General features: G+C 40.5%; 10 protein-coding genes, 1 non-coding gene and 1 further gene across 11 annotated transcripts; 7 read left to right on the forward strand and 5 right to left on the reverse strand.

The window, feature by feature from the left end:
• Positions 1-168: 168 nt before the first annotated feature.
• On the reverse strand, positions 169-3,768 carry RPM2 (ribonuclease P; the record flags this gene model as incomplete). The annotated part of the gene is made up of 1 exon (XM_003646401.1): positions 169-3,768. One exon carries the CDS (start codon positions 3,766-3,768, stop codon positions 169-171), a length of 3,600 nt encoding a protein of 1,199 aa, XP_003646449.1.
• A 999-nt stretch (positions 3,769-4,767) lies between these two features.
• Positions 4,768-6,645, reverse strand: ERG13 (hydroxymethylglutaryl-CoA synthase; the record flags this gene model as incomplete). Its single annotated transcript, XM_003646402.1, has 2 exons — positions 4,768-6,060; positions 6,544-6,645. The coding sequence occupies 2 exons, from the start codon at positions 6,643-6,645 to the stop codon at positions 4,768-4,770; spliced, it is 1,395 nt and encodes a 464-aa protein (XP_003646450.1).
• A 3,298-nt stretch (positions 6,646-9,943) lies between these two features.
• On the forward strand, positions 9,944-10,051 carry Ecym_4603. The gene is made up of 2 exons: positions 9,944-9,979; positions 10,016-10,051. It is a non-coding gene; the product is annotated as a tRNA-Pro (tRNA).
• A 90-nt stretch (positions 10,052-10,141) lies between these two features.
• On the forward strand, positions 10,142-11,101 carry COQ5 (2-hexaprenyl-6-methoxy-1,4-benzoquinone methyltransferase; the record flags this gene model as incomplete). The annotated part of the gene is made up of 1 exon (XM_003646403.1): positions 10,142-11,101. One exon carries the CDS (start codon positions 10,142-10,144, stop codon positions 11,099-11,101), a length of 960 nt encoding a protein of 319 aa, XP_003646451.1.
• A 137-nt stretch (positions 11,102-11,238) lies between these two features.
• Ecym_4605 lies at positions 11,239-13,870 on the reverse strand (the record flags this gene model as incomplete).
• Positions 13,871-14,343: 473 nt separating this feature from the next.
• CTK3 (Ctk3p) lies at positions 14,344-15,237 on the reverse strand (the record flags this gene model as incomplete). Its single annotated transcript, XM_003646404.1, has 1 exon — positions 14,344-15,237. One exon carries the CDS (start codon positions 15,235-15,237, stop codon positions 14,344-14,346), a length of 894 nt encoding a protein of 297 aa, XP_003646452.1.
• A 487-nt stretch (positions 15,238-15,724) lies between these two features.
• On the reverse strand, positions 15,725-16,309 carry DAT1 (Dat1p; the record flags this gene model as incomplete). Its single annotated transcript, XM_003646405.1, has 1 exon — positions 15,725-16,309. The coding sequence occupies one exon, from the start codon at positions 16,307-16,309 to the stop codon at positions 15,725-15,727; it is 585 nt and encodes a 194-aa protein (XP_003646453.1).
• Positions 16,310-16,814: 505 nt separating this feature from the next.
• DSK2 (ubiquitin domain-containing protein DSK2) lies at positions 16,815-18,035 on the forward strand (the record flags this gene model as incomplete). The annotated part of the gene is made up of 1 exon (XM_003646406.1): positions 16,815-18,035. One exon carries the CDS (start codon positions 16,815-16,817, stop codon positions 18,033-18,035), a length of 1,221 nt encoding a protein of 406 aa, XP_003646454.1.
• A 330-nt stretch (positions 18,036-18,365) lies between these two features.
• TAF8 (Taf8p) lies at positions 18,366-19,928 on the forward strand (the record flags this gene model as incomplete). Its single annotated transcript, XM_003646407.1, has 1 exon — positions 18,366-19,928. One exon carries the CDS (start codon positions 18,366-18,368, stop codon positions 19,926-19,928), a length of 1,563 nt encoding a protein of 520 aa, XP_003646455.1.
• A 447-nt stretch (positions 19,929-20,375) lies between these two features.
• FCP1 (protein serine/threonine phosphatase) lies at positions 20,376-22,631 on the forward strand (the record flags this gene model as incomplete). The annotated part of the gene is made up of 1 exon (XM_003646408.1): positions 20,376-22,631. The coding sequence occupies one exon, from the start codon at positions 20,376-20,378 to the stop codon at positions 22,629-22,631; it is 2,256 nt and encodes a 751-aa protein (XP_003646456.1).
• Positions 22,632-22,871: 240 nt separating this feature from the next.
• PRM15 (phosphoribomutase PRM15) lies at positions 22,872-24,764 on the forward strand (the record flags this gene model as incomplete). Its single annotated transcript, XM_003646409.1, has 1 exon — positions 22,872-24,764. The coding sequence occupies one exon, from the start codon at positions 22,872-22,874 to the stop codon at positions 24,762-24,764; it is 1,893 nt and encodes a 630-aa protein (XP_003646457.1).
• A 327-nt stretch (positions 24,765-25,091) lies between these two features.
• SAM4 (S-adenosylmethionine-homocysteine S-methyltransferase SAM4) lies at positions 25,092-26,072 on the forward strand (the record flags this gene model as incomplete). Its single annotated transcript, XM_003646410.1, has 1 exon — positions 25,092-26,072. The coding sequence occupies one exon, from the start codon at positions 25,092-25,094 to the stop codon at positions 26,070-26,072; it is 981 nt and encodes a 326-aa protein (XP_003646458.1).
• Positions 26,073-26,439: the final 367 nt, after the last annotated feature.

Below are 26,439 nucleotides of genomic sequence, written 5' to 3' on the forward strand. Positions count from 1 at the left end.
AAGTTAAAATGCGAATGCCCTACGATGACTTGACATCACAATAAAGGGAACTAAACTAAATAATCATGAAGCTCATTAAATAACTATTCTAGTATATATATAAAAATACTTTAGATACATGTGTGAAGTTGCTACAGAACAAACTTTGGGAATAACAACAAATATTCTTTACAGCTTGGCCATTCCAGACAACGGATTCACTTCGTTAATGGAAAAAACACCATTCAGTACACTTTGAAACTTGTGGACTTTTTCTAAATGTTCTATTTTGCCCTCTGACTCATAAAATCGACCAATATCTTCGATAATCTCATATATCATTTCTTTATCAAAATGAAGAGATAGCCCATCGGAAATGTACAATACTTTAGAAGTAGGATTTAAGTAAAACAGCTCTACGATATTGTTGAATAAAGTGTCAATGGCATCAGGAACAGCCTTCTTCCAGATAACAAATAGTTGAGAAAAATCTCCCTTCGTAACTACGTTCAATTTCAAAAAGTATCTGAATCTAATATAGTTGTCCAACTTGATGACAAACTTATCACGAACGCTCTGTGCACTGCAATCAATGAACTGTAACGCATCATATAGGTTGTTCAACATTTGCTCTGTAAGCTCTAGATTAACAGCCTTGTCCAAGTTGGACATTTCACGAAAATGCAATAGTCTAGTATCAAGCAACTTTCTATAAAAGGAGATCATCTCATGGAAATTTTCATATGTAGTCAATGAGTTAGCCAATTGCAAGGTATCATCCACTTCAGCCACACAGGTAACGTTGCCTTGAAAAGACTTCAAAAACAATGCAAATGTATACAATGCTTTAGTTCTCATAGTTGGCTCCTCGGTCGCTTCATTAATATAATCCAGAGCTTTCTGAATCCTACCCTTGGTTATTAAATATTCAGAATGAATTGCAACACCTTCTGGTCCCAAAAAGTCCTTAAACTTATTGCGTAACGTTTTGTAATCTTCAAAGGAGTTCGACCTAATGCTAGCTTTTAAGACTATACTAGTCAACAAACAAGGTACGACTGTGTTGTATTTCAATATAGAACTGTATTCCTTTAATGAAAACAACTTGGAAAATATGTGCTCTATGGTACCTTTGTACTTAGCCTGAAGAGCAATGCTGCAGAATTGTTCTGGGAATCCAATCTTCGAAATGAAGTCAAGTATATTCGACTTTTTAGCCAACTTTGTTAGAGATGAATCTGTGAGGTGGGGTAAAATATCTGTCTTAAATAACGGATGATTCAGTAATATCTCTTCTTGATTGGACTTTAATATTGATTGCCCTATATTTTCAATGATACCAGCCAGTGATTTTTCATCCTTTGGACAAAGTTCCATGCATTTCGTAATAATATCTGAATTCACAAACCTCACTTTAACTAATGATTCGTAAGTCGCAAAATCAAAACAATAGCCATCTCCAGACAATCGTACGAATTCCTTAATGCCAGTATTCGGTGATCCAAAAATTAGAGTAGATAGATCCAATGGATACGATTTATCCCATTCACCAGGATGACTGAAGTAGTTTTGAACTTCTTGAGGAAGATCAGTGATTTTAACAGCCTGCGCAACATTAGGAGAGCATTTTAGGGCATCCAAATGTATCTTCCTGTAATTGGTAGCTAACTTAGCAAATTTTTCTGTGAGTTTATCCTTAAAATCCTTTAAAGATGAATTTTCAATAGAAATTTGTGCCGATTCCGGGTCATAAAAACGTGTAATCAATAAAGCATGCAATTCGAGGTTATGACGGTATGTTTCTATGTGTTGAGGTGATCTCCATAGAGCTTCAAAACAGCGTATTAAACCTGCATAATTTATCACATTGTGTTCAGCAACGTCAAAGGATTTGCAAAAGCCATGGAAAAACTCGGCATCAGCGGCCTTTTTCAACATCTTCTGAGACTGAAAATTATCTAACAATGCATTTAGGAACTCAAATTGATCTCTTGCAGAGGATGCTAACAACAGTTTACCGTGAGATTTGACAAATCTTAATAAATAGTCATCAGGACATTTGATGTAACGGAGGTATCTGAATATTGAAGGGTAAGCATCTGGTTCAAACTTAATATTTTTAACGATGGATTCTTCAAGTAATTTCATGATCATTTCGTCATCTTTCATGTTCAATGCCGTATGCAGTGTAGAACTGTGGACAGATTTGACGTGGAAAGGGTACAACAAGTAATCCTTCAAATACGGCCTGTCCACCATAAGTGAGGGTTTCATGGCAAAAATATAATTGTAAAGCTTTCTTGCAGTATTCCAATCACGAAAGCTATTGAACAACAGCGAAACGTAGAAATCGTATAAAAATTCTGGAACCCACTTTAGTTTACTAAATTCAAACCATAACTGGAACGCCTTGGCTGGATCAGACTTGCTAACAGATATTAAAAAGTTAGACAGCAGCAAAGAAATATTTTTGCCGAGACCATCTGATTCTCTCACCTCAGTCAGCATTTTATCTAACAGCTTAACTGCAAGTTTAAGTGAACCAGTCTCCACAAGCCCCGATAGGACCATGCTATAAACCTCATATTTGTGAGCCTGCAAGATCGGCTTCGAGATTGCATTTTTCCTAAACTCCTCATACAGAGATTTCACAGCTTCATTGTCATTTGTGAGCTTGGCGTAACCTAGCATCGCAATATAAAAAAATTCCGTCTTGTAATACTGTTCACAACTATCCACATAGCTCTTAACAAAGCTATATTTAACATGCCCCGGATAGAAGTTGATTGCAAGTAATAGGCGATCCAGTATTTCTTGCTTGAAGGAACGAGTTCTTTTCAAATTTGAAGCAAAGAACAAATCCAAACCTATTTTGAAGAAATCTTGCCCGTTCTGATTATTATTCTTATACGCCGTAATCGAACCTTGTAGAAGCGCCCCGATAATTATTGTATATATCTCATCTGTCGGCTTCAATTTGTTAGAGATGAGGTCCTGATAACAACTCAATAATTGGAACATCTTATTATCCAGGTCATCAGAGTCTAATTCACGAAGATGAATGGATCTCATAATCTGGGCAAACGTCTCCACCGGAGGCAGTATCCCATTCCGCTTCAACGCCTGGTAGATAGCGTTAACCCTGTTATAGTCCTTTATTTGTACACAACGCTCTATCTCTTTAATATTGGTTTGTAAAAACGTTTCTGAATTCAAACATGACTCCGTGTCCGGTTCCCATGCTGAAACGTAATACTGCTCCTCCAATCTAAGACTACCATCCGCATTCTTCTGCTGCTGCACTGTATCCCGTTGGACCCCCACAGTGGCTAGTGTCGAAGTCGTGTAATAATTCTTCGATAGAGCTTCATTGATCACCTGATTGTTCCTAATGGGCGTCGACAAAAAGGGATAAGAATCCGACTTCCTCCTTGTTCGCAGTGCAGCAGTCGTATACCTCCCAGGAACCACCCCTATAGCATCATCCAAAACAGCATCCTCTTCCTTCCTCCCCGGTGGCACCTGCTCCACCCCACTCTGATAACACGGCCCATCCGAATACGCATCAAGCACATTTTCCACATTACTATAGTTAACATTGGCCACCACAACAGGATGCGGATTCACATGACAAACAAAAGACTGCGGAATAGCTGTATCCAAACTCACCAACCCTTGATTATGCCTCAAGTATTGATAAGAGCTATCAAAAAATGACGTCGCTGACTTTTGCGCTGCCGAGTGATAGCCCTTCGAATACAACTTATACTTGAACGACTTGAAAGCCATATTTTCCGATCTTTTTCCTTCCTTCAAGCACTATTACTATCGTTATAGACCTCCCACCCGTATTACCTAACCTTCTTGAATATACTTAACTCTCCAATGGCTTTTCAAAACTCTGAGAGTAAAGACTTTTAACACTGTAATATACTATTATACTTGTCGATGCCTTTATATTTTTTAACTGAAAAATCACTAAAAAAGGAACGGAACTTCTCTCTTTTTGAAGCCTTTTCCTAACACACAGACAAATTCCCTGACTATTAAATACACAAACACACACTATATCTAGCTTCTGATAATCCAAACCACCACTCTTGCGAAGATAAGTAGCTACGTAGCATCCTGAAAGTCTGCATAAACCAAGCCATATTTAAGACCAATCCAAGCCAAATCCGAAAAAACACCGCTCTTTCGTCGCATCAAAACGGGCAGGACGGGGTGATTCGAGCACAGAAACGGCCGTGGAACAGATCCATCGGATTCGATCGTTATCAACGAAACACAGAGTTCTGTCCTGCACGGTGCCGGAACTGGTGCTGGCCAATCAGAACACAGCATTTTCCGGTGCAAGATGGATCAGCCTTACTAAGAGCTGACCCAGCGCCTAAGCCAGGGGCTACGTCCGGCGCTAGCGCCTAACGGGGGCTGGGGATGATCTCTCGGGGATGCCTGGCGCCCGGCGTCAGCCGGGCGCCAGCGTGGGCTGAGGCGTGGACTCGGGCAGCGCCCCAGGGCGGAGCGGAGGGGCAGCAGAATAATATCATTACACAGAAATAGATAGAACGGTGCTGGCCTATCGAGGATGCGTATACTCTTGCGGAGCCAGTGTCAGTGCTATTTATTATATAGGCATTGAAAAAATATATTCTTATATTCAGAATCCTTAGCGATCCACAATAAAATGGGGGAGTGCGTGTGTGTGATAGATAATAGGAGTTTAATTTTTTAAGTTTTATTTTAATAAAAGCAGAAGATTGCAGGTGATGGGATTAGTGGGTGGGTTCACTCCTTAATCGCGTAAGATCTCTTGAATCTATCGTCAACACCGGTTAGATAATACGTGCCAGGTTGCAATAAGTCTATGGAGCCCTTGGGAGTGTATGGTTTCTTCAAGTGGGCCTGTTCTCTTAAGCCTATAGTCCTCTCGAATTCTTGTGGGGTTTCAGTTGTTCTCGAGTTTAGTTTTTGGTCAAGATCCAAAACCTTGGTAATGTATTTGACGTCACCCACAACTTTTGCACTGAACAACGAAGCGGCTAGGCCGGAGCCGTAAGAGAACATGCCGATACGCTTACCCTGTAGAGCGTCACTCCCGGCGTAGAATAGAAGAGATGCCAATGCGGCGTAGAGGGAACCGGTGTACATGTTCCCGGTGTTAGTAGGGACAATCAAGGAAGGTGCAACCTTCCCTGCGTGTAGTGGTTTAGCAATGTTCAGAAAGACCTTTTCTATGGCTTTGCTAGTTAAGGAGGATTCGTAGTCAACTTGAGCTAGTTCAGCGTCAGCGTCTGGGTACAAGGATTGGTTAGCTCTAAAGTCATTGTACAACAACCTGCTGTAGGACTTAGTGACCAATTTGCAAGTTGGCACGTGAAAGACGTTGTAATCAAAGAAAGATGCAACGCCAACGGCTTCTGGGCCAGCAGGATTTTCTGCCAGACCCTTGTCGACGGCCTTCTTAGAATAAGCTCTGTAAGCCTGATCTAAAGCCTTGACGTAACAGATCAAAGAGAACTGACCTTCTACATACGGATATTCACTCGTGAAATCTGGTTTATAGAAATCGTACGCATGCTCCATGTAAGAACCTCTCACTGAGTCGAAAACAATAGGAGCATCCGGACCGATCCAAAGAGCAACTGTGCCGGCTCCACCAGTGGGTCTCGCAGCGCCTTTGTCGTAAATCGCAATATCACCACACACCACAATAGCGTCCCGCCCATCCCAAGCGCTGGATTCGACCCAATTCAACGAATTGAACAACGCATTAGTACCACCGTAACAAGCGTTAATCGTATCGATCCCTTCCATATCCGAATTCTCTCCAAACAACTGTGTTAGCACAGATTTCACAGACTTGGATTTGTCCAACAACGTTTCAGTACCAACTTCCAACCTACCAATATTCTTGGCATCAATACCGTAGTTCTTTAACAACCGAGAACATACCGTCAAACACATCGAATAGATATCCTCCCTATCCGAAACAAATCCCATGTTCGTCTGCCCCAACCCAATGGTGTACTTCCCCTGAGACACCCCATCGTAAGACTCCAAAGCCGTCTGATTGACACACTGCATGCATACCGCTTACTGTTAGTATATGTATAACGACTCGAAGCAACGCTAAAACACCCATTTCAGCCACTGGATAGCCGCTGTTGATACCGCCTACCGCAGGGATTAGGTCAAGAACGAAATTGTGCCCACAACCCATACAAAACTTGCTTGCAGCGCAGAACATATGCAAGACAAAATGGAAAAACACACTCCCTCCTCCTTTTTCCTTAAAAAATAAAAACAAGTTGGAATTGAACCAACCTTAATTCCACTTAGTCTTGATATCTTCTGATCCTTCCTGCCTACCGCAAACTTGCTTCAAAAAACAACCTAACACATAAAATAAAAATAAAAATGTAAAACCAGATACGATCCACTCCTCCCGTTCAAACTGTTTCTTTCAAAATGGACCTAACCCAGTATCAAGAGCCGCCTCTTCCTTTCGAGCTTTCCGGGGTTCTGCAAGTAACATTAACAACTGAATCATCTTAAACATACCTGTGAAGGAATATAAATCTCAATACCTTTGATACCAATATTTTGAGGTCTTGGAGGCTGTGCCTCTATCTTTTGTTTCTTTGGTTGAGTAGGGTCTGTCATCATAACAAATTTAAAAGAATTTCTAATCAGTTCTTGGAACTCTTGTTTGAGATTATAATTACTGAATCTTGCTTTGTTTATATATATATAGGTGTTGTGAGTATGCAATGATCGTTACGATAGATATCAAATATTATTAAAAAATTGGTTTTTTAAGACAAATCTTTTTTGAAGAAAATCGAACGGAAGACCTAAAATTAATGAGAGAAGCGAAAGCAATTAATTAATTGCTTTACAGATTGAACGTTAAGTGTGCTGTATCGTAATGAAGTGGGAGTAGTAGTGTCTAAAGCAAAGTATGCAAGAATACATAAAAGAAAAGCCGCATCTGTTCTTAATAAGCGGTTTAGTTAGATGGCTAGTGGTAAGAAACCGAAATTTTTTATTGTCGTTCGCCACCTTATAGAAGTAGTAGCGGGAATGATAGCGGTAGCTTCTCGTTTAAATGGCGAGCTGACGGTATTATACGAAGTGCAGTAACATGATAATGCCCAGATAACTAACAGCAGTATTGGAGATAGAAAAAGGGCATCGCTCGTACACGGGCGATGCCTGTATCACGAGGTATTCGAGTTTTTCGATGCGTTAACGAGTGATACGAGGTGTTATATATAAGGAGGGGAAGGCAGAAACGTGATCATATAGAATGCGTTTTGTTAGGAGATATGTATATATCTGTGTGTATAAATACGACTAGAGAGAAAGTGCCGGAGTGCCTGCTTCTCAGGATAGCTAGTCTTGCGGAATATGCTGATCTTGTATGTGGTCACGTGATCTGAAATGTCGTTCTCTCGTTCGATGACTTAAATATATCGTCGTCATCGTCATCATGGTCATCATAAAACGGTTCATGAAGATGGAAATCGCTTATGGTTGGTATTTATTATTTATTAGGTCCAAACATATCCCAGCCTACACTGTATCCGAGTTGTAACTTTCCAGAGATTGGTGCTGTTGCGATCTCGTGAAACTCGTGTCATGACAGACACGGCCACCTTTCCATATACATTCAGTTCCAAAGATGTTCACAGACTTCATTTTAGGCTTGACCCAAGCTTGCCCTGCGGAACCTTCAGGGATTGGACACCTTTCGAAGCCGCCCTTGTATACAATGTCGATGACATTTTCCTGTAGGTCGTTTTCACACATGGAGGCCAGTCAAATTTATGAGAGCCAGCTGATTAGAATACAAAAGTTGTACCCAGGGTAGTATGTCCATTGAAAGTCCTTTAGCGCAACAACTTGCCACAATCCGTTCCGACTACCATTCCCGAGGGTCATTGAGTCTCCAAACTTCAAGCCAAGTATCGCCTCTTGGGCTCAACTTTGACCCTGGATTTGCCAATTGTGTACCGGAGCCAGTTACGTTGTCCAGCTGTAGATTTGGCTGATATGGGTTTTTGGTCTTCATGACGTGCTGTTTCACAGCTATGAACGCTCCATTGTTCACGATGACTTCATGATCTTGAACAAGCTGGGCAATGGTATCGTTTAATCCTTGAGAAGTAAGATCACCGTCAACGTGGCATACCGAGAAGCCCAGTAGGGAATCTTGACAAGAAGCTGCATTGACACCTTCAGCAAATTCTTGTATAGCAGCTAAAACATTTTTCAGCGTAGCCAAAGCAAGGACGCCTGTCATCAAGCTACGCTTGGGAACCCTTGTGCTTCCAAATTTGATAGCTCAAATTGTCTTCCTAAAGGATGTGAAATTTTCATGCTCAGGGTATGCCAACATCGGGGATGAGAATAAGCCAGGATGGGAATTTTTTTTCATCCTGGTATTATTACCGAATTACGCATAAACAGTAGACATCAGCAGGCTATGTTTTAGTATTTCCTAGGTTCTCGTTTGTTACTGAGGGTGATGGCGAGTACCCTCTTGTGTTGGTTAACAAAATTCAAACGTGTAGCGCTGTATTAAGATTCTGCTGCTGACTACGAATTCCGACAGTAATCTTAGCTCTATAGAACCGCAGTTCCAATTCTTTAAACCTAAATTGAATCATTCAGTTGCAAGCTTCGTATAATAAAACACCATAAGACTTTATCCAAACACTTTAATCCTTTAGTTTAATGAATTTCATCGAGCAGATGAGCACCACAAAACATTCCTCCAGTTAAGCATGATCTGTTCCTCAATTACTGACAGCCACTCACGCAAAGTCCCGTTATAAAATCGATACACGAAGCATTCCCCTCTCACCTAAGACATACTCGAATGCAATAAACTTCTTACAGCACAACAGGCTTTAATATGGTCAGGTTGCCTGTTGCGAGCATGCATTTCTAATAATAATATAATAATAATAATAATAATAATAATAATAATAATAATAATAATAATAATAATAATAATAATAATAATAATAATAATAATAATAATAATAATAATAATAATAATAATAATAATAATAATAATAATAATAATAATAATAATAATAATAATAATAATAATAATAATAATAATAATAATAATAATAATAATAATAATAATAATAATAATAATAATAATAATAATAATAATAATAATAATAATAATAATAATGATAACAATAAAAGACTCATGGCGCCAAATATCTGAACAAATGCACTCCCAGTAGGTGGTTAATAAGCAACCGCTGCTCACACACCATTTACTATCCCAGGGATTCTACTGAATATTCCCTTTGCCGTAATTGGGAGTTTTATTTCCCGGCTATTTCCAGCTATTAGTAATTGATGCCCTCCTAACTGCAGGTCAATTAAGGTTGCAGCAGCCTGCGATGTACCAGAAATCACCGCAATAAATGGATTTCGCCCAGCCTAGTGGTTAGTGTACCCAGCAACTTGTGTTCCTTAGTAACATTACCTTCTCTAACTTGGCACGCAGAGACTGCAGCCGGATTTGTTGCAACAAGTGTTCCGTTTACCTGCTTCATAATACCATCTGTTTCATGCATGCTCCCCGTGCATATATATAACTGACATCCGAAAACTGTAGTTGACCAGATCAAGAGAGCACATCATTATTAAAATCCTACCATTAATTGTTCACTGATCACTTAATTTACATCTTAACTAAATAGTAACATCTCAGAGTCGCATTATCCGCATCCACGTATCTACTCTCGGAATCAGGAACACAAAGAGTGTCAAGCATATATCCTATGTAAAATAGATATTAATACTAGTTGATAAGACAGGAATCGTTCAACGTTCCCAACGGGTTTCCAAACGTCATCTACAATCAATCACGTGATGAATTAGCTGCTCAACATATCAATGTATCCCCATGGTTGACACACATATGTTATTAGGGCGTGTGGTCTAGTGGTATGATTCTCGCTTTGGGCGAAGCCTAGCTGAAACTGGGTTAAACTACTAAGCATGCGAGAGGCCCTGGGTTCAATTCCCAGCTCGCCCCAATTTATTTTTTTTCATTTTAGTTTTCCTTTTTTGTATCTACTAATGGAGTCATTTTTCACTAATGCAACTTTAAAATGAAAGTAGTTCGATGCATTGGAAAAACTTGTCTCGAAATTTATACCAAGATAAGTGGTTTAGAAGTAGTGAAATGAGGACATTAAGTGGCTTACCTAGATTTGGGGGGGTTTATGGAGGTTTTAGGAAGGTGCATGGGGTCTATCCAAGTACATTAAGATCGCTTTCAACATGTACTGCATTACTAAACAAAGAAACTACACATTTCGGATCTAAGACGGTGTTCAAGGAAGAAAAGGAAAAGTTTGTTGGGAATGTTTTCTCATCTGTGGCATCGAACTACGATATCATGAATGATTTGATGTCAGTTGGAGTGCATAGGTTATGGAAGTCACACTTCATTAACAAGTTGGATGCTGGTAAGAGGCTTAATTCGAATGAGCCTTTGGACTTTATTGATGTTGCTGGGGGGTCTGGTGATATTGCGTTTGGTCTGCTTGACCATGCGGAACGGAAGTTTGAAGATACTGTGTCTACTATGCATATTGTTGATATCAACGCAGATATGTTACGGGAGGGCGAGAAAAGGGCGATGGCACAGAACAAATACTACAATGATCCGCGGGTTACTTTTATGATACAGAATGGCGAGACGCTGGAAGATATCCCCTCTAATTCGAAAGATATTTACACAATTTCTTTTGGTATCAGGAATTTCACGGACATCCAGGCTGGATTGAATACAGCATATAGAGTATTAAAACCAGGTGGCATTTTTTACTGTTTAGAGTTTTCTAAGGTTGAAAACCCGGTAATTGATTTGGTTTATCAGCAATGGTCCAAGCTGTTACCTTTTATGGGTGTTTTGGTTATGAATGACCATAGTTCATACCAATATCTTATTGAGTCTATCCAAAAGTTCCCACCCCAGGAGGAATTCAAGGCGATGATCGAGCAGGCTGGCTTCCAGTCTGTCGGCTACGAGAGCCTTACTTTCGGGGTTTGCTCAATTCATTGGGGAATTAAGGTGTGAAAAGCCTTTCCCTGGAGTAAAGTTAATAATGTAGGGCTTCGTCATTAGGTATTATTAATATATATATATATATATATATATATGCGTATTATGATATCTGTACGTCGTGTCGTTGGAAGAGAATGTCTTCCGCTACACTATGCTTCTAGTAACCTAATATTTACAGGTATGTCCAACGATGCAGTTCCTATATGACCCTCAAACTTGACGTTAACCCGGAGACAGTAAAGCCTAGAGCATAAGCAACTCTCAAAACTAGGCACCAGAGTCTCCTTAATATCTTGATTTAGAACTAGATTAACATCCACCTCACGCTCGTACTGGGCCTCTGCTGTTTTTACCCAATTATGTATAATTTGACTTCTGAATAAGGCGGCTTGAGGTGTGCTCGTATGAAAGTTGCTAGAACCGCTAAAAGTTGCAGATAAGAGGTTGCTAGCAGAATTGCTTTTTGATGGACACAAGGTTGTATCGTCATCTGCACTCTTTAAAGTTCGAATCTGCTCTTTGAAAACATGGTGAAGCTCACGAAAATCCACCCTAAAGTTTGCCAAACATTCTACGTCATGAAGCACCTGATTCGATATAAAGTCCGTGAAATTCAGTTCCCTTTGGGTGCTAACCCGTCGAGATAAATTGTAGAGCTCATTCAATTCAAAATAATTTTGGGCAAAGCGCTCTTGATACTTCAGTATCGTACTCAAATATCCGCTGTAGAGTTGATTGATTTTAGAAACTTTATCGTTTTTCAATAAGAGTTGCGCATCCAATTTTATTGGTATTGAATTCACAGACCTGCTAGTCAAAAAAATCAACTCAGTGGTCACTGCAACGATTTCTGGGGGTTCGTGTGGTTCGCTGTTATTGGATTGAATGCATTTCAGCCGTATACTAACCTTATCAAGGATTCTCTTTTCAAAATCTGATAGGTATTCCCTAAGTAACTTCCAATTTTTTTGATCATGTTTATTTTTGTTTTCCAACTTATTAGTTTTCTTGAGAAGAGACGGCTGTAGATAAAGGCAATCCGTCCTTTGGTATATCAGCTGATAGCACGATAATACCTGATTTTATTGCGCCTAGTTGATCTGTTTTAATTCCTGACTTCAGCCCAGAAAATATACTTTTTTTCTTGCTACTTTTACTTTCCGATTTACAACAGTAATTGAATTCTGATTCGACAACTTGATCGCTATCAGAGGAGAGAGTTTTAGTATCATTCAGTGGGAATGAGTGTCGGTCATTCAAAAGATTGTCGATATGCAGTTGACGAAGTTTAGAGTTTAGAATGTCGTCCGAGTTTTCAATGAGGTCATCAGCAATAGTGCCACTTATGTCGGTGCCTTGAACATCTTGACTTCGAATCTTTTCATGGGCTTCCAACCTTTTAAATACAAGTTCTAATGCTGATATTTTTTTTTGAATAGACTTATTAAAGTCATCCAGTTGTTTTGAAGATTTTTGTTGTCCAACTAACGGTTGGTTGAATCCAAATGGTATAAATCTAAGATTATATTCTTTTTCCCTCATTATATTCAGCTTCCCAGATTTTGAGTCTTTACCCACTATTTTAGCATCCACAGCATAGTTTATAGAAACAGCTTCGCTGACAAGATCGTTTGTCAATATTGGAGACCCTTTAGTGCCTAAATGGCCATAACCAAGCAACGGGTTAGTTCTAATTGACGAATATTTGCCATTAGATTTGAATTTGTCGATACCAAAACTGGGTGGCATCAGACAGTGAGAAAACTGTTCATGCTTGCAAGACACATCTAGGAGCCGCATTGGAAATTTGAACATGAAAAATTTTTTGTACTTCACTCCCGGTTCAAGAATTCTAGTATTGTTCAAGCCAATGACACAGCTGTCGTAATCCTTCGTACCATATGTATACGCAAGGCCAGATGCAGACTCCACACAAGCATATGACCAACTAGCTGCGATATCTACCATACGCAAGAACCGTTTGATTGTACGTTTACCATTCACTTTATCGATGACAGTTGCATAGCCTTCCAATGTGACATAAAACATCTCGAACTTCAATGGTTGTGTAGACTTATTTTCGATTACCACATAACCGTTAATTATATCCCCGGATGTGTACTCCTTTAATATAGACTCCTCTTCCGGCCTTTTGTCGGGCTTCACAGGGTGCTTGGTGATTCGGATATCAATCTCAACAGGAGTTAGCTTTTTAGGTAGGCTGTACAACTTCTCAATATTTATATTGTCTGCATCCTGCTCTCCAAGATCATCCTCTATGGGCTCACACCCCACGTCGACAGTCCTAATATTTACATGTTGGGTAGCTAGAGCCTGTAAGTTTAAAAACGAATTCGAAGTGGATGAATCCGCCGTACCAGGGGCAGTAATATTAACACTACTGGAACTCACGCTAAGTCCACCTGCAGAAGATTCACGACAGGTCTCTTGATAACTCGGTGGAAGATCATGCTGGTCAGCATTCACATTGCCTCTGGGAATATGCCTATGAAGGGCATTATACATTTGAAACGATGGCAACACATCAAATATCGCTTCCTGTGCACCAACCTGAGGATCCCCATCCAACCCAGCATCAGAGTCCTCTAAAGTAACCGAATCACTAGGATGTCTACCATGCTGCTTATTATGTCTGAGCCGTAAAAGACTCGAGGCAGAAGCACTTCTAAAAAATAGCAAAGGTGAAGTAGATCTCTGTCTGCCCCTATTGACATTATCCGTACTTTGCCGGAGCAAAGATGGTCTGGACCGTTCTGGCATTTCCCAATATACAACAAAAAAATTTCACCTATGATGGAGAAACAACAACCCGGTTCAGCCTGGTTTGGTCTAAAAAGTTGTTAGCAAATTTCCTTAAAGGCCTTTTTCCAAAAAAACACCCAAAATCCTCCAAAATCCAGCTATAACAAAGAAACTATCTCTCCCTATACCACACCAAAATATGTGCCAACTAATTAATACTCAGATTACACGTGTCGAACCTATTTGCCTAGCTAAATTGGTACTATGTCCTTTAAATTCAACCAGAACAGGTGCTACTGTGATGGCTTTACAAAGTTGAATATTGATTTTTCCGAACTTTTCTGACTCGACGCAGCCGTTTCCAGGTATCTCCTCCCCTCGAGAGCCTTGTCATTATATATATAATACAAAAGACACGCATGAAATTACATTAGATACATACATAAAAGCCAATTTACGGCTTCTATAATTTTACATGACGGCTATTAATTCTATATTTGGTATAGGTAGCTCTCTTGGGCCAACCTATGTAATTGTTTTATGTCCTGATAATCATCTCGCGTCATTCCCTTTCTGTTTTGCTCCCATAAGATATCGAACTCGGAGACTTCTAACATGGAATAGTCGCGTTCTGTAAACCACAAGTGCTCCTTTGATTTTTTATGACGTTCACGGTCATTTTCCATTCGATGGAGTATCGTGTTAGCGCTTGATGATGCCGGTATATTGATTACCCCATGTTGTTTGAAGCATTCTTGCAAGAAAATGGCTTTTGTACGTCTATCCACAAGTAAATCTAACGTATCTTTTATGGCATCTTCGCAGCTATCTGCAGGAGAACCCCAATTTAGTTCGAATGATTTCAGCTTAAGTTTTGAAAATAAATTTTCATCCAGTTTAAATTGGCTTCTTGGACAGGTCAATTTATGCACTTCCGTATCATTGACTTCACCTATAATTTTCTTTATGTACAAAAAAATGTCAATTGCGATCTGAAGGTTGGTCAACGCTTTCCAGTCGTTCTCAGGCGTGACTAGCTGCACCATTTTGTTCAGATCTTTCAACAGATAGTCGTGGACCACTCTGCCTGCTACATTGTACTGCCCGTCCATCTCCTTGAGACACCGAGGCCACAGCGACGATATCAAACGGCTCCAGTAAATAAGTACATTCAATCTGTCCAACGAGTCCATAGACCCTGCTGTCTCGAACAAACAACGATGAAAGTCTTCGTAATGGTCCTCATAATGCATCAAATAGAAATGAACTGGGTCTGTTGCCGATGACTGCGCGGTGGAGGGGCTAGTGTCTTTGCTGACATTCAGTGTCTTATGGAGCGTTTTTATAACCTCGATGAATTTCAACCTGGCCTCTAGCGAATCCATACTCTAGGTAGGGGGGCAGAACCTGATCTTCCTCTGTTTTACTACTAATGAGTTCATGATAAATGCTTCCACCAATTTTGACGGAACATTTTTCTTCAACCCTGCGGCGGGCCTCGTCCAAAGGCGCCATTTCGAAGAACATGCTTTCCAAAGCCGTGATGATCACACTGAGCATGATCATGGTCATCATCGGGCAGAAACTCAACCCACAGGGCAATTGAGGCTGAAATACACAAGTATGCCGCTGCAGACGATGGATCCGACCATGCGGTGATGTCGATATACAACTAAAATTTCATTGAGCTGTAGTCTAATGCTAATTATACAATTATTCAAGGTGTCCAAGAATCAGGCGGATAGATGGTGATGGAGATGGAGATGGCAGATGGAGATGAAGATGGCAGATGGCAGATGGGGGATAGAGGGAGGGAAGCGGAACTCAAGAAAGAGTAGATGCTCTTGCCCATGTAGAGCAGAGGCCAGAAAATCACTGCGTCGTATTTGACGTCGGTACTATATGATCATTATTACCGTTCTGCACGCTAATATCTGCGACATTTACCGTAGCTGATGTAGGTACAGGGCTTAGTATAGGTCTTTGTAATGACTGGCTATCAATGGGCCATGGTAGGTTTGGCCGCACAATATACGGAACTGGATGTGCCTGAAGTTGCGGTACCTGTTGTGGAGGCGGCGACTTTCTCAATTTCTCAAATGCATCTAGAACATCTAGTTCATGGTGCCGTATTAAATTTGGAGCCCGTTCATTGGTGATATACTGGGCAGGAGATATAAGCGCATTGGGCAACGTTGGCGTAATTACTGGCGTGACCATCTGTCTAACGTAGCCCATATTAGCCATCATCGCCTGTTCCTCCTTTTTCTTTAAAACCCCCGATTTATTTAAACCCTTAAAGCTCCCATATCCACTAAGTGATGCTGCTCCCATCGCATCTATCGCCTGCCGTTTCTTGCGTCCACTTCCCGGTTTCCTGCCTTCCAGTAAGGTCTTGGCCTTCCCAGGCTTGCGCCCACTACCAGGCTTCCTTCCCTGAGCTAGAGTCTTCGCCATACTACAACCTAATCTATCCTGTAATCCACGGGTTCCTTGCACTTGGTCCTAATAATATATATTAGTTTGAGCAACCTCAACCCTGTCACAAATTCTGAATGGTAAACTAAATTCCTCGAGCTATTTGGGTTATTACTTTTTTTAAAGAAACATGTGAGGCGTATGGGTGCAACTTACGCACGTGATGCATATATGCTTCTGTTATGATAGTGCCTATTAAAGGGCCTCTGGAGCACTTCAACCATCAATGAAACAGTAGATCAGTTCAATGGCTCGAGGGTTCCACTTCAAGGGCTCTTATTATATTGTTTTTCTCGTAAATTTAGGATTGCTGGGCTCTAGTTGCCACCGGAAGGAGGAAAAGTTACCACGTCGGACGAAGATGCCGTGAAGATACACTGAAAATAGTGCTGTAAAATCAACTTCATAGTAGTGGGTTTGGACAGAAATAACACGGCAGTAATAGTTTCGAGTTAGCTGTGTCTTAGTGTGTGCCAGTTAAGTTATGAGTATTAGTCTACACGTTAAGTCGGGCCAGAATAAATGGCAGGTAAGCGCAGATCCTTCATCGAGCATTGGGACGTTGAAGCAGAGGATCGCTGAAGTATCACATATACCAGCAGAAAACCAGAGGTTGATCTATTCGGGGAAAATTCTGAAGGATGATCAGACGGTGGAATCTTATAAGATTGCGGATGGGCATTCGATTCATTTGGTGAGGTCAGGCGGTGGCAAGGTGTCTGGCAGTAGTGGTGCTACTGGAGGGGCATCTGGGAGTGTTGAGGCAGTTGGGTCTGGAGGCAGGAATAGCACAGCGGGCAGTGGATCTACCGTGCCGAACAACATTACGGCGGGTCAAATGGGCGGGTTCAATCCTTTAGCCGACTTGACCGGTGCACGTTATGCTGGATATGCAAATCTGCCATCTACAGATATGTTCGGACCTGACGGAGGGCTGAACAGTGCTATTGGCCAGGAAGAAATATTGGGCATGCTAGACAACCCAATTTTCCAGTCACAGGTTAATGAGATGTTGGCTAATCCTCAGATGATTGATTTCTTGATACAGCAACATCCTCATTTGCAGGCCATGGGTCCTGCTGCTAGAGAAATGCTTCAAAGTCCATTTTTTAGACAAATGATGACTAATCCAGACGTTATCAGACAGGTTTCAAGGTTCCAGATGGATATGGGAGCAGCTAATGGTCAGTCTACGAATGATTTCCCAGCCCCTGGTTCTGCCAACAACAGTGCTACAACTTCTGGTGACAATGCCACGTTGACTTCTACTGGAACAGGTACAAATACAAATGCTGCTGCTGCTAATCCCTTAACCTCACTCTTCAACGCACAATCCAATCCCTTTGCTGCCATGTTTGCACCACCTGCAAATTCTGGTCCAAACCCGGGCACTAATGCTGGCGCCACCAACTCTACCACCAACCCTGCTGCTGCCTTTGGCGCAGATTCTCAACAACCATCTCGCGGTTTCTCTCTACCCCCACTGGACCCTGCCATGCTTTCCGCCTTGCTAAGTGGCGGTTTCACCGCCACAGGTAGACAGCAAACCGAAGACAACAGACCCCCAGAGGAACGGTACCAACAGCAATTGGAACAATTGAACGAGATGGGCTTCGTTGACTTTGATAGAAACGTTGCAGCATTAAGGCGCTCGGGAGGCTCAGTGCAGGGTGCGCTAAACGCCTTGTTGAACGGCGACGTTTAAACAGGCAAAAATAATTCATCAGCTCACCTAAATTCACCCAGCAATACACTACACATGAATTAAAACAGCATGCGACGTGCTGATATGGCTCTACACTATCTTATCCCACTCTTTATACTGTTCATAATTTGTAAAGTTTAAGTTATCAATTATAGTTATCATTACATACGTTGTTAGCATGCGTTCTTAGTTTGAGGTGCACCAAGGTCATGTACTTCTAGAACGATGGAAGCGGACATACATATGTAGTCCTGTACTGGCGTTAGAAGGGCTAAAAAGCAAGTGTGGCTGGTTGTGTTTATATTAAAAGACCAGGATTTGTGATTTGTGATGACAACTGACATTAAAAGTTCAGATGGTAGTACGGAGGGTGCTAAAGAGTTCATCCAATTGAAGAAACTTCCCGGTCTTCAAGAAGTAGCAAAACATAATCCAATGCAGATACTACTCTCACAATCGGTAGCTTTACAGTTAAAAACGATGAAATCTGATTTTTCAATTACGGAGTTAGGGTTCAACAATATGATGCAGTTTATTGAGATGCAGATGAATGATATGTTCCAAATTTTGCATCGGTTTGCAAACATACAACGCAGAAATGAAATATCTATAAAGGATTTGAAGTTATTTTTGAAGGGTACTGGAATTGAGGTGCAATCACTGTATGATGAGTTTGAGAAGTCGAGATATATAAAAAAGACGTATGAAGCTGAATTCAAAAATATAGAACGACAAAGTTTGGACTTGGTTGAGAAATGGCAGAAACCACTGAGGGATGAGGAACTACTTTCGAGTAACCATGCAGAATTTTTCTTTAAGGATGTAGATATTTTGAACTTAGTGCCCCCAACCAATATTAATAATAGTTATGTTCCTACTTGGCTTCCTGAGTTCCCTCCCGATCACACGTATAAGTTTACTGCTATATACAACAAACCGATATCAGACGAGCGACAGATGAAACGTATGCTTTTTGAAGAAGGGAAATTATCAGAGAAAGCGCTATTGAATATGCTGGGCAGTGCTCAAGCAAAGATGCTTAAGGTGGAGGATGAGGAGACCATTGCGCAGACGTATAAGGAAAGTCAGGAGGAGACACAGCTGATATACGGAGTAGAGAAGCAGCGGCCGCGTCGTGAAAATGCTTACGTCGGGGGGAATAGCACTAACAATGACGACCTCCCATTAAATTCGTCACACTCAAAGGGATTTAATATTCAAGAGTATGCTCGTTCTAGAATAGGTCTGGCAAGGCGAAAAGTAGAAGAGTTTGAAAACCATAAGTTACAGGCACAAAAAAATCCATTTATAAGAGCGTCAAGTATATGTTCGCCCTATGGTAATGCCCAAAAGACCACACGTAAGGCTGCAGAACGAGAGTTTAATATCCTCCTTCGGCGCAGTTATGTCGGAGTGCTAAAGTCAATCCCAAAACTAAGACAACTCAAAGCAAATGAAATGGCCGCTGCAATTGAACGGGAACGCATAAAGCAAAAAGAACGGGAGATGGAACTCGAGAAAAAACATCTCCAACAGGGCGTTGTAGATTTGAATGCATTGCATGAAGATGCACTGCTTGCTGATCTTGACTCAACTGACAGCGAAGACGATGAACCGATGATGGGCTCCAAAAAACAAGAACTAGGATTTTCTGAAATTGCAAATCCCCTGCAAGCAAAAAAGATTCTGGCCCAGGATTCAACCCTCAATGTATCCTCCGACATTGAATCGACATCATCTGCTCGACCCAGTTCAAAACCGCCGCAGCAGCAGCCCTTGCAAGACGTAACCACCCCTCCTGCTAGCGAAAACACCACCTCACCCCACCACTCTGCAATCCACCTAACACCAACTGGCCCTCTGATTGGTTCCACACCATTCGTACCCCACTGAACGCCTCCCTACGCACTGTACCCATCCATCAATCACGAAAAGCCCCTAGCGCATGGTTCATCAATAATGCCCTATCCTGTCCTACACTAACCCCAGAGCGACAGAAACGCCTTCTTCGACAGAGGCACCAATGACCTACTAACCATATATACAATCCCAAATTAGCATCTATAAATGCCTAAATAATGCGTTCTTATTCTTCCTCTTCCATTTTATCCATTTTTCATTTACCATGTATCAGCTCCCACCTGAACACCTCATATGTAATAATTTTTCATGCAGCGTGAATAAGACTGGTAAACAAACCTTCAAACCCCCTTTGGTTATATCGAAGGCATCATGAATTCTACTCAAGATTGGCCGTCAGTTTTTTCAAAGTTGCAAGGAAGTAAAAACTGTACGCTTTAAGCAGCAAAGTTGTTTGAGTAAGGGATTTAAGTAGTGATAATGTCTACCCCAATTCGACTCCCAGATAACTTGCCCTACCCTATTACTGTAGCGCAGTTGGCCGTATCAGCAGGAGATATGGTGGAGAGGGGACAAAGACTATTTGCTTATAAGTATTGGGATTTTGAGCAAATTGTGACTTCTCCAGGAGATGAGTCTGCTGGAGGGAAGTCTAAAAGGCAAAGGATAGATTTAGTTGGGACTTTTGATTCTCCAGTATCTGGGCAGGTGGTATCGTTGAATATTACGCTTGGTGACGAATTTGTTAATAGTCAGTGTACGGTTGCTGAAATCAAACAACCATGTACACATGATGTTACGTATGGTGGGCTCTGTGTTCAGTGTGGTCAGACTGTGGAGGATGAGCAGACTTCGGGTAGTCTTTTGGATAACCAGGCTAAGTTAACAATGTCGCATACGAATATGAACATTCGAATTTCTGAGAAGCAAGCATATACATTGGAAAAAAGTGCTCAGAAGCAGTTACGGGAGGCGAGGAAGCTGGTTTTGGTTGTAGATTTAGATCAGACTGTTATACACTGTGGTGTGGATCCAACAATTGGCGAATGGTCGAAAGATCCGGATAATCCAAATTACGAGTCTCTGAAGGATGTTAGGTCGTTTTCGCTCCATGAGGAGCCAGTTTTACCGCCGTTCTATATGGGTCCAAAACCACCTACAAGAAAATGCTGGTATTATGTAAAACTGAGACCTGGATTGCAGGATTTTTTTTCAAATATAGCACCACATTTTGAACTGCATATTTATACTATGGCAACCAGAACCTATGCCTTAGAGATTGCGAAGATTATTGACCCTGATGGCACATTATTTGGTGACAGGATTTTATCTCGTGACGAAAATGGTTCTTTGACCCAAAAGTCACTTGAACGGCTATTTCCTATGGACCAGTCAATGGTAGTGATTATTGACGATAGAGGAGATGTCTGGAACTGGTGTGAGAACCTGATCAAGGTTGTCCCATATGACTTCTTTGTTGGAATTGGTGATATAAATTCTAATTTTTTACCGAGACAACAAAACTCAATGCTACACCTAGGTAGAAGGAATCGTAAAAAGCTAAAGCAGGACGAAGAGTTGCTTACCGATATTCTTGATACGGAGAAGAAGTTGAAGGTGAAGATTTCTGAAGAGGTAAAGAGGCAAGAAGAAGAAATGCAAAAATTAAGCGAAGAGAAAATCCCTGATCATACCACTAGTAAAGAAGATATCGCGAAGAAACTGGAGCATAATGCATCATTAGAAGTTCAGCAACAAAATAGACCGTTGGCTGAGTTACAGAAGCATTTGCATAATGAACGTTTGTTGATTGACGATGATGATGAACTGCCTCACTTGACAGATATTTTGCTTAGAGTCCATAGTGCATATTATGATCAGTTGGAAAAAAATAAGCATGGAGCTACTGAGCTCTCTCCCGATATTAAACACTTGATCCCTAGTTTAAAGGAAATTGTTTTCAAGGGCTGTAATTTCGTTTTCTCTGGTTTAATTCCCTTACATACAAATATTGACAGAGCTGACATTGTTTTATGGACAAATACCTTTGGTGCGAAAACTACTATAAATATTGACTATAATACTACACATCTGATTACCAAAACCCCAGGGACTATGAAAGCTAGACTAGCAAGTAGTTTTAATCGCGACATTAAAATTGTCCATCCTGATTGGATCTTTGAGTGTATAGTGAACTGGAAAAGAGTTGATGAAAAGCCATATGAATTAATTGTCGAGGAACCTGTTAGTAAAGAATATTTAGAAAATTTCAAAAAAGAATTAGAGGAAACAGAAAAGTCTAAAAATTCTGTTGATGCCAACATATCGTCTCAGAAGTATGAAACATTCAATGATGCGATGATACTGCTTGGTGGTAGCGATTCATGGTTGGATAACGATGATGAGATGGACGAGTTTTTGAATGACAGCGATAGTGAGGACCACAGGAACGAAGGAGAGAATGGTGGTGATAAAAGTACAACAAATAGTCATGAGAGTGTTAATAATATTCAGCATAATAAGCTGACTGAAAATTTGAAGAATCAACATATTCAACAAAACCAAAAACCATTAAGTCGTACTGTAATGGAAACAAAAGATAAGCGACCATTGGACGAGCATGTGGGTTCTGATGAGGCGCCAAAAGTTAAACGCCAACATATCTCAGAATCCTCTATTGATTGGGAAGAGGAAGATGATCTTGAAGCTGAATTATTGCATGAACTTGAGCAATAGCTTGCCATCTCCTTATCATTAAAAGGGAGTTTTTACATTCGAATTCATAAAGTATATATATATATATATATTAATATCTTTAGTGTACGCAAACATTACACCATTGTGTATCAGTGATTTGCAAATGTAACATAAAAGGTGTTGTATCCTGTTGTCCATTTAGATCATTTTTTTAAGAAGCTATTTGAAGATCAAGATTTGCAGAGAAGAATTTCACCCACTTTCTATTTGATACTGCAGATGCCCAAGACACAAGTTCGAGATATGAATGAACTTATTCCTGATGACTTACGTGATAAGATAGATAAGTGGTTTAAATATGATAAGAACCCTCAAACAACAGCTGAAATACGGTCTCTTGTCGATTCACAGAATTGGAATGAATTAAGAGGAAGACTATGTCAAAGAATTAGCTTTGGTACTGCAGGATTAAGGGCTCGAATGGAAGCAGGATTTGCTAGAATGAACACTTTGACTGTGATTCAAGCTTCTCAAGGGTTAGCTACGTATATAAAAAGTCAATTTCCAAATAACTTGAAAGTTGTGGTGGGTCACGACCATAGGTATAACTCCAAATCATTTGCAGAGGTGGCAATTGCAGCATTTCTGCAGTTGGGATTTGAAGTCTACTATTTGAATTATGTTCCATCCAATAAGGATGTTGAGAGTTATGTTCATACGCCTATGGTTCCTTTCACTGTATCTAACATTGAAGGAGGTGCATCATGTGGGATCATGATAACTGCAAGCCACAACCCAAAAATGGACAATGGCTACAAGGTATATTATTCCAATGGTTGTCAAATCACTCCACCTCATGATAAGAAAATTGCTTCTGAAATAGACGCAAATTTGGTTCCATGGGATCAAGCTTGGGATGCGCAAAAGCTAATTGAAGATGCCAGAAACAACAACAGGTTGCATGATGTGAAGCAGGAGCTGATTAAAAACTATGTTCAAAGAATTCAATCATCTTTGGTCACAACCAACTCTCTTGCAGACTGTGGAAAGAATTGGTTTGTATACACTCCAATGCATGGGGTAGGTTATGAGATCTTCAATAATATCGTAACCAACACCCTTCACTTGAAGGAAGATGAACACTACTTAGTGGTGGGAGCTCAGAAGTTTCCAGATCCAGAATTCACAACTGTTTCATTTCCAAATCCAGAAGAAGAAGGTGCACTTAACCTCGCTATTGAATTGGCTGCGAGAAGTGGCGCAGAACTAGTACTTGCAAACGATCCAGACGCAGATAGATTTTCTGCAGCAGTGAAGGATGGTAACAAGTGGAAGCAGTTAACTGGGAATCAGCTTGGTTATTTGTTTGCAGTTGGTCAGCTAGAAAAGTTTTCAAACCAAAATGAAAATAAAAAGCCGTTGGCTATGCTAGGATCCACTGTTTCATCGCAGATGATCGCAAAAATGGCTGATGTTGAAGGCTTCACCTTTGTCGAAACGTTGACAGGCTTTAAATGGTTGGCTAACCGCGCAATCGATCTCGAAAATGATGGATTTTACGTGCCATTTGCCTATGAGGAAGCTATAGGCTATATGTTCAGTTCTGTTACACACGATAAAGACGGTGTTAGTGCTGCGACTGAATTTTTGCAAATGGCTGCCAGGTGGAAGAAAGAAGGCAAAACACCATTAGACGTGCTCAATGCAGGATATGAAAAATATGGGAATTTTGTTGAATATAACGGCTACTATTCTGTGCAAGATTTGTCTATCATCGGCGATGTATTCAAATACATTAGGAATGCATGTAATGGGAACGATGTACCTTATCCCTCCACAATTGGAAATGAGTTTGCTGTTGCCTCTTTTAGAGATTTGACAGTTGGGTACCAATCTGACACTGGAAATCATATACCAAATTTGCCAGTCAGCCCTGGTTCACATATGATAACATGCGTGTTAAAGCCTCTTATTAAGGAGACTGCTCAGACATCTTCGGATTATGTAAGGTTTACCATTCGTGGTTCAGGTACAGAGCCGAAGCTCAAAGTATACATTGAGAGTAACGCCTTAGATAAGGAATATGCAACGAAACTGGCAAAATTAACCTGGGACGTTTTAAAACGTGAATGGTTCAGACCTGAAGTTACAGGTCTTCAAACCAAATTCTGATGTTTTTATGAGCTATATATATAATTTTTTTTAAAATAATTGTCTTAGTAAAAAAGACGTTTTAATTTTTTATTGGTTTTTTCGACGCCTGGCACCTTTAATCCCTGGAGAAATTTCAAGGTCATCGTTACGACATTATTTTCTTCAAAGTCTGGTTGACTCATCGTAGCATTAGCAACTTATCACTCAAAAGAATTGAAACTAGTTCACCATCTTTATGGAGTGTTTTATTATTTAAAAGAATTACTTTAGTAGTACATTATCGGTTCCTTGTTCTGTTTGCTAGTTTTAGGATTACTTTTGATCTAATACTCATTTTTGGAATAAATGGTTCGTGCATCAGTTAAACAGTTACTGCAGTCAAATCCGGATCAGATTTTGATTATGGACGGTGGCCAAGGAACTGAATTGGAGAATAGAGGCATTAACGTGGCAAATCCTGTGTGGTCTACAATTCCATTTATTAACGATTCGTTCTGGTCTGACAGGTCTTCAAGAGATAGGCAGATTGTAGCTGGTATGTTTGAAGAGTACATTGCTGCTGGTGCAAACCTTCTAATGACAATCACCTACCAAAGTTCTTTCAAATCCGTCAGTGAAAACACGGATATAAAAACATTAGAAGAATACAATCAGCTGTTGGATCGCATTGTTGCTTTCAGCCGTACCTGCATTGGAGCAGATAATTACTTAGTCGGCTGTATTGGTTCCTGGGGTGCACATATATGTGCAGAATTCTCTGGTGACTATGGCGAACATCCAGAGCGTATTCCTTACTTGGATTACTTCAGACCTCAGCTGAATAATTTCAATCTCCAAGAAGACATCGATGTCATTGGGTTCGAGACAATCCCAAATATTCATGAGCTTACGGCCATTCTATCTTGGGATGAATCTATAATTAAGAAACCTTTTTATATTGGCATGTCTGTCCATGAACATGGAACCCTTCGCGATGGTACCACTATGTCACAGGTAGCACAGCTGTTCCGCTCTCTTGGAAAGAAGTTGAATCCAAATTTCTTAGCTTTGGGTATTAATTGCTGCAGCTTCCGCTACTCCCATATGATACTAGAATCCCTGCACGAAGAATTACCATACATCCCACTAATTGCATACCCAAATAGTGGAGAACTCTACGACACAGTGAAAAAGATTTGGCTGAAAAATGAAAATTGCATTGTTACTTGGGACGAAATTGTAAAATCATATCTTCAGAGTGGTGCAAGAATCATCGGAGGCTGCTGCAGGACCACACCGAATGATATAAGGCAAATTGTCACCGCAGTGAAGAAATACAAGCCTTGATCTTGCACTGTCACGACATTTACCTGTCTGTCACTTCAAATAATGATCCGGATATTGGCTCTCTATGCTCCCAAAAAATGAAACAAAAAAAAGTGGTGTACACCCTAAGGTATTTATAATAACATATAATCCCTCTTAGTCTATCAAGCTACACCTATATATCTCAATAGCTCTATAATTAGCGAAGTTGAATCCTTCTAAAGGTCTCAAAGAAACTTCAACTATCATCTTAAACGTCATGTTTAATCGTATCGTGGTTATCGCAAACTTCAAAATATGTAAAAAAGTTGAGTACACAAGGTTCCTTCTTCTGGTAATCAATTACGCCTTCGCGTGCGACCCTAGGTTTCTTTATATATTAAAATTG

Source organism: Eremothecium cymbalariae, chromosome 4 (assembly GCF_000235365.1).
Source record: "Eremothecium cymbalariae DBVPG#7215 chromosome 4, complete sequence".
NCBI lineage: Eukaryota > Fungi > Ascomycota > Saccharomycetes > Saccharomycetales > Saccharomycetaceae > Eremothecium > Eremothecium cymbalariae.